The 7,630-nt window shown below is 39.6% G+C and overlaps 1 protein-coding gene across 1 annotated transcript; it reads left to right on the plus strand.

The window, feature by feature from the left end:
• Positions 1-508: 508 nt before the first annotated feature.
• On the plus strand, positions 509-1,317 carry LOC122897992 (eukaryotic translation initiation factor 4E-like). Its single transcript, XM_044236200.1, has one exon. It carries the CDS (start codon positions 516-518, stop codon positions 1,134-1,136), a length of 621 nt encoding a protein of 206 aa, XP_044092135.1. The 5' UTR covers positions 509-515; the 3' UTR covers positions 1,137-1,317.
• The last annotated feature ends 6,313 nt before the right edge of the window (positions 1,318-7,630 follow it).

Below are 7,630 nucleotides of genomic sequence, written 5' to 3' on the forward strand. Positions count from 1 at the left end.
GCCAACTTCTTAGCTAGAATTTGCAATTACTATCACTGTGTCTCCTTCCAGTGGGAGAATGCATGTTCCCTTTCCTCTGTGCACGCAAATGTTCCTTAAGAAATCAGACTTGTTGACAGTCTAGGAGAAAGCCTTTCATGGTTCCTCACAGGTTTGCTGAGGATGAGGTCACCAAGACGGCTCACACAGAATGTGCAGGAGAGAGAGAGGAACAAGCATGGTTACAGGTATAAATGCCACCCTTAGGCTGATGTTAGCCAAATCTTCATATCCAGCAAAGACTTCTGCTCTGAATTCTGGAGTCCTCTATCTAACTGGCCATTTGGCATCTCCACTGGGATACTTCACACTGTCCCAGAGTTAAAACATCCCGATGGAACTTCTAATTTTATTCTCCCACCTCCAGAAATACGATCCTCCCCATTGTTTCTGACTGCAGCAGAGGGCACCACCAGGGCCCAAGGAGACAGCAAAGGGTTTTTATCAGAAAATGGCATGACTGAGATCGATCTAAGATGGCGACTGTGGAACCGGAAACCACCCCTACTCCTAATCCCCCGCCTACAGAAGAAGAGAAAACAGAATCTAATCAGGAGGTTGCTAACCCAGAACACTATATTAAACATCCTTTACAGAACAGATGGGCACTCTGGTTTTTTAAAAATGATAAAAGCAAAACTTGGCAAGCAAACCTTCGGCTGATCTCTAAGTTTGATACTGTTGAAGACTTTTGGGCTCTGTACAACCACATCCAATTGTCTAGTAATTTAATGCCTGGCTGTGACTACTCACTTTTTAAGGATGGTATTGAGCCTATGTGGGAAGATGAGAAAAACAAACGAGGAGGACGATGGCTAATTACGTTGAACAAGCAGCAGAGACGAAGTGACCTGGATCGCTTTTGGCTAGAGACACTGCTGTGCCTTATTGGAGAATCTTTTGATGACTACAGTGATGATGTATGTGGAGCTGTTGTTAATGTTAGAGCTAAAGGTGATAAGATAGCAATATGGACTACTGAATGTGAAAACAGAGAGGCTGTTACACATATAGGGAGGGTATACAAGGAAAGGTTAGGACTTTCTCCAAAGATAGTGATTGGTTATCAGTCCCATGCAGAGCGGCTCCACCACTAAAAATAGGTTTGTTGTTTAAGAAGACACCTTCTGAGTATTCTCATAGGAGACTGCGTCAAGCAATCGAGATTTGGGAGCTGAACCAAAGCCTCTTCAAAAGCAGAGTGGACTGCATTTAAATTTGATTTCCATCTAAATGTTGCTAAGATATAAGAGAAGTCTCATTCGCCTTTGTCTTGTACTTCTGTGTTCATATTTTTTTTTTTTAAATTTTGGCTAGAGTGTCCACTATCCCAATCAAAAAATTACAGTACACATCATCCCCAGAATCCATAAGTGTGTTCCTTGCCCACTCTGTAATAGCTTAGTAGAATTACCATTACAAACACATTTTACCTATCCACAATATTCAAAAAAGAACTTGCATTTCTATACCTTACAGGAAAAAAAATTTTGTTTATGTTCCATTGTATGCAGGAGCATATTTTGCTGGTTTGAAAGAGTATGATGCATACAGTTTTCTAGCAATTTTCTTTGTTTCTTTTTACAGCATTGTCTTTGCTGTACTCTTGCTGATGGCTGCTAGATTTTAATTTATTTGTTTCCCTACTTGATAACATTAGTGATGCTGATTTCAGTTTTTCATTTGTTTTGCTTTTGTTTTTTTCCTCATGTAACATTGGTGAAGGATCCAGGAATATGACACAAAGGTGGAATAAACATTAATTTTGTGCATTCTTTGGTAATTTTTTTGTTTTTTTGTAACTACAAAACTTTGCTACAAATTTATGCATTTCATTCAAATCAGTGATCTATGTTTGTGTGATTTCCTAAACATAATTGTGGATTAAAAAAAATGTAACATCATAATTACATTCCTAGTTAGAATTAGTATGTCTGTTTTTGTATCTTTATGCTGTATTTTAACACTTTGTATTACTTAGGTTATTTTGCTTTGGTTAAAAAATGGCTCAAGTAGAAAAGCGGTCCCATTCATATTAAGACAGTGTACAAAACTGTAAATAAAATGTGTACAGTGAATTGTCTTTTAGAAAAAAAAAAAAGAAAATGGCATGACTAACTTTATTTGTTTATAAGAACGTCATCCTAGAAACAATGTGGGGTCACGATTTACAGTTGAGAGGAGGGAATTGAGTTGGTGGCTATTAAGAAGGCAAGCTGTAAGGCTTCGTGCCCGAGCTACTTTCTTTATGTTAACAAAAGAGGGTATGTAAGAGTAAGATAATGGAGTGTGTTTCTAGAAACTGCTATTAGGTTTATCCATATGAAATGATCATTTATAGGCAACAAACATTGAGTAGCAGCAAATTGTATGATTCCCTTGCTATGTTATACAGGGCAGACATACATCTCTATCAAAAATAGGAAGATATCTGGCCAGTTGGTAGAGCATGTGACTCTTGATCTCAGGGTCATGAGTTTGAACCCCACATTGGGTGTGGAGCCTACTTAAAATAAAAACAAACAAACAAACAAACAAACATAAGCATTTGCTTCTGGTTTAAGTACAAAGGATGGAACACTTTCTGGAAAGCAATTGTATCCTAAGTCTTAAAACAATAAAATGTCACATGGTTATTTTACTTGAGAGAATAAATACCAACAAAAACACCAACAGAAAAGAAGTCATTCCAGAAGTGTTTATAACAGGAAAAAAATGGAATTAGTCCAAATGTTCATTTGCAAGACACTTTAAATAAATAAGCATCATCTGTTCTGTGAAATAATACACAACTATTAAAGTGATGAGTAGAATGAAAATTTAATGTCACGAAAAGATCTCCACAATATATTCTTGAGCATCAGGATGAGATAGAAAACAGATGGGTCCTATGATAACACTTTTATTAAAAATAGGTTTCTAGGTCTAATTATTACCATATGCAGAGAAAATTACCAGCAAAAACGGTGTTCCTAAATGTTACCAGAGACTACCTCCGAGCGGTGGACTTCCAGAAGATTTTTTTTTTAATGTAACTGAGGATTTTATAAAAACTTGGGGCAACTTTATATTATTTTTATAATAAAAAAGCAAAAGCTATATTCAAAAGAAAAAAAACTAACCAAAAAGAAAAATCTTCATAAATATTTAAATGCATGTAGGAGTTAATTACTTCTTAGGGAAAACCCCAGTGTTCAGATGAACCTGGCTAATCTTTGACATGAGCAGTGATGGGTACCTTGCGTTTTCCGTGACATCAACATTAAAAACAGAGACTCGGTCCTTCCACAGATGGCATTTGGTTCCTGTAAACAAGGGATATGCAGCGTGTTTGTACCAACACACAGAGCCTGCGGATCTCATGAGCTATTGGCAGGTGTTCCTCTTTTCTCAGAGATACAAACAGCTCTGCAGAAAGTCCCACTCTCAAGTCTAACACTGCTCATATAAATTCTAATTTTTTTTTTAAAGATTTTATTTATTTATTTGACAGAGAGAGATCACAAGTAGGCAGAGAGGCAGGCAGAGAGAGAGAGAGGAAGAAGCAGGCTCCCTGCTGAGCAGAGAGCCCGATGCGGGACTCGATCCCAGGACCCTGAGATCATGACCCGAGCCGAAGGCAGCGGCTTAACCCACTGAGCCACCCAGGCTCTAATTTTTGAAGTAAAAGCAGCTCTTTCATCAGCTGTTTGCTTTTTTCTGATTCCTGATTTCCTGATTCCTTTTTTTTTTAAAAAAAGATTTTATTTATTTATTTGACAGACAGAAATCACAAGTAGGCAGACAGGCAGGCAGAGAGAGAGGAGGAAGCAGGCTCCCCGCTGAGCAGAGAGCCCAATGTGGGGTTTGATCCCAGGACCCTGAGAACATGACCTGAGCTGAAGGCAGAGGCTTAGCCCACTGAGCCACCTAGGTGGCCCTCATGATTCCTATTTTAAAAGAGTGGGACTCCGAGCCTGGTCTGGGGACTGAGTAGGTCTAGGAGCACGAGATACCCTATTAATATTCTTATGAATGGGAAAGCCCATATGTAAGTAAATTTTCTCATAGCCACATTTAAAAAAATGGGTGGAATTAATTTTAATAATTTCTTTTATTTGAACTCAGTACTAGAATGTTAGTATTTCAACATGTAGCTGATATAAGATATTATTGAAATAGTTTATATTTTCGTTGGTTTTTCTTTTATTCTGCCATTACTTTTCAAAAATAAAAGCTCAGCCTTAGACCGTTTCTATGCCCTGCCCTTCTTAGATAAAGGTGGCACACTAACAGTATATTCTGTACCTAGTTTAAACTTAATACATGCAGAAGTCATGCCATAAAGATGGATAGATCTCAAAAACATTTGAGCATTTGCAACACTTGACAATCACTGGCCGCTGGTATTGATGGGAAAAGAAATTTTGTGCTATATTCCTCTCTTCTGGCAATATCCATCAGAAGACCCTTCCCTCCCTCCCAGAAGGGTTGTACCACTTCAAAGGGAGCCAGTGGTGGCTTTTAGCTAATAAAAGGGTATCTCTGTCTCTGATTTATCTTTACTCTAAACGTCTAAAGGACAAGGAACTGTTATGATCCCAGAAAATGTTCTCGAGAAAGGTATTTGCCTTTATTTGGTAATTGTACTTAATAGTTGAAAGGAGGTAGGCTATAAAAGCAGGGGAAGCTGGAAGATGGCCCATGAAGTTAATTTTAAAAGTTATTTATTGACTCTTTGATGGGTGGGGCCTTTTCTTTCTTTAGCACCTCCCCAGAAAGTCCTGAGCTTCCATTTAAAAACAAAGCTTGAGGCTAACCCCAGCTATTCCCAGCTCGCTGTGAGTAAAGTGAACACAGCCTTGAGCACAGGGCTGGTACAGGAGTTGGCGGGGAAATTTCCTTCTCCCATCGGTGGTTTGACCCCAGCTGCCTTTGGAGCCCAGGTGAGTCCCACGGTTTGGGACCAAAAAACCTCATTTGTATATCCAGGTAAGAGCTCACTGGCTGTAAACCTGAAAACTCCAGAAACCGCCATCATCCTTGAGAAAAATCTGTCTTCAGACTGACTGATGTGCTGATTGATCCTTTCTCCTCAAGGAGCTCTGGGAAGAGGGCAGCGTTTGCTAGAGGACATACTACAGAAGAATCCAAGACTCATCGATGCTAAAGTTTCTACTGGAATGAACTTACTCAGTAAGTATTCCCAAAGCAGTGGGGATGATATTAACTTTCTGGCTTTATCAGGTGTCAGAATTCGGCTGCAAATAGGAGAAAAACATTTCACCACCAGATTTCTTGGCTTCCTCAGTTGGAGGGGCTCTCGATGCAGTGGGTGTGGTGCACATCGGTTGCAAATGGGATGGAAGGTGCAGAATGTTAGCTGTGTACCCGTGGGATGTGAACAATTTCAACACAGCAAAGAGAGCACATCCACCTGACGCTGGTGTATCCTTCAATGAAATCGATCAGACCTCTGATAGGAACTTCATGGCCATGGGGGCTTTGGAAGCTCCCATCTTTGAGAAACCTCTGAAAGGACTCCATCTCCATCCTTTAAAACTTTTCAGGCTGCTGAATTTACTGCACAGGCTGAAGCTGAAGTTGCCTTTGCAGAAATATTCCCTAAGTAGACTCAGGCAGAGAGGTGTGAGATCTTTGAGGAACTGGATGCGAGTGTGTGATCCCTGTTCTGATGTTTGATGATATTTCTCAACTCCTGAAGAATAAGGAACACCCCCCCCCCTTTTTTTAAATCACGAATCAGGAGGTAACAGTTCCTATGCCAGTTCCATTTCTTTCCAAAACTATACAGCTTCTGTCCCTTCCAGGCATAGTTCAGTCCTGAAAGAACACTCAGAAGAAATATTCAGAAAATATGGATTTAGCACAGAGAAAACAGCACAACCCCACCCTTTGGGAATCCTTAAGAAGCAGTAAGTCAGCAGCTAATCTATAGCATTTAAAAGTAAAAAGTACCTGTTTTGTAAGTAATCCAGTGAGCTTAAGTTGATGTGTGTGATTTGGAGAAATCACGAGTGCTTTCATTTGGGGAGAAGTTCATTCTTGTGTCAAGAAGAAATCTTATGCTCTCAGAAAATTTAAAGAATGCTGGCATGTTTTAGTTAATCTTCTGTAACTTTTATGCCAAGTAAAGACCGTAGACTTTATATGCATTGTTATTATTCTAATTGAAAGGCAAACCAGTGTCATATTTGATAGGTATTATGCCTGAAGTAGTTTTAAAATATTGTGTCATGTCTGGAAATGGATACAAGTTTCTGCATGATTGTACTTTGAAAAATCATTTAACTATTTTCTTGGGGTTTCACTAGTGGGAGAAAAGAGAAAACACGATTTAAAATGTAACCATTACATACAAGCTACTTCAAGGTAGGGTGATACGGAAGTAATATTGGTTATACTTTAACGAAATGTACAGACACATACTTTGAGCCTCAGGACCCTGACAAGCCTGTACACTGCAGTGTACCAGGAATTCTGTACTTCTGTATGTTCAAAACAGAAAACCCCAGGCCATACATGGTGTCACTTAGACTGGGTTTCCAAAATGGTGCTTGAAATACAATCTAATTGTAGTTTCCACCCTCCCCAGAAACGTGGCCTTAACCAGTCAGTCCGGAAAATTTGTCTCTCCATCAGCATCCACAAGTCTGTCACCTGGGTCCTCTCCATCCCCTGAAGAAAGATGAGGTTATCTGTGTGATAAGACAGCTTGCTTTCCCCCCTAGCAAACAGCACGTTCTGGAACAATCTTTTTCTATTCCTAACAACTTTCTTGCCTCTACCCTCTATCTATAAAGACCTTCCTTTTTATACAACTTCTCAGAGCTCCCCTCTACTTGCCAGGTGAGATGCTGCCAGATTCATGAATTGCTTAGTAAAGCAAATTGGATCTTCAATAAATTTCTGTTATTTAGCACATATAATGAGTGATATGTATTTTTTTCCTGACGTTGTCCCATTTTCTTCTTTTCTCCCTCTCTCCTTTACTTCCTCCCTCTCTTTTTTTCTTTTCCTTTCCTTTTCTTTTTCTTTCTTTCTTTCTTCCTTCCTTCCTCTCATTCTTTCATTATTTTTCCGTGTCACACAAAATGACCTGATTTCACAAAAATTATCTCTTCTTTTCAAACCAGGTTTTCTTGAGGGGAGGGGTTACCTTATTTTCTTCTTTCCATCCCCAGGGAATTGTAGCTCTGTTCCCACTCCATCCTCCTGGGCATAATTCACACAGACTCTTTTTCCCCCTGTATACTCTAAGTGCCTTCTAATTTTTATGAATTATAGGAACTTCAAAGCTTTAGTACATTAGCTGACATAAATAAAAGTAATAAAATTCCTATGTCATATAAATCCATGTGTGTTCTGGAGGGGCTCAGCCTTCCACAGCAGGTAAGTGGCCTCAAGGCCACACTCCAGCATCTGGCAGACCCAGCTCTCGCAGAATCCTGCTCCGTGTCCTGCTCGGTGTCCCCCGGAGCTCTCTCAGGCATCTGCTGGGAGATGCATTCCACACAGTCCTAGCCTGGGGGATTGGTCCCTCAGGAAACAAAACAAAACAATGAACCAAATTAAAAAAAAAAAAAAAAGT

This window comes from Neovison vison, chromosome 1, assembly GCF_020171115.1.
Source record: "Neovison vison isolate M4711 chromosome 1, ASM_NN_V1, whole genome shotgun sequence".
Classification (NCBI taxonomy): domain Eukaryota; kingdom Metazoa; phylum Chordata; class Mammalia; order Carnivora; family Mustelidae; genus Neogale; species Neogale vison.

Bases quoted from the DNA above. Each gene is read 5' to 3' on its own strand.
- LOC122897992 (XM_044236200.1), top strand. From the start codon at position 516: ATGGCGACTGTGGAACCGGAAACCACCCCTACTCCTAATCCCCCGCCT.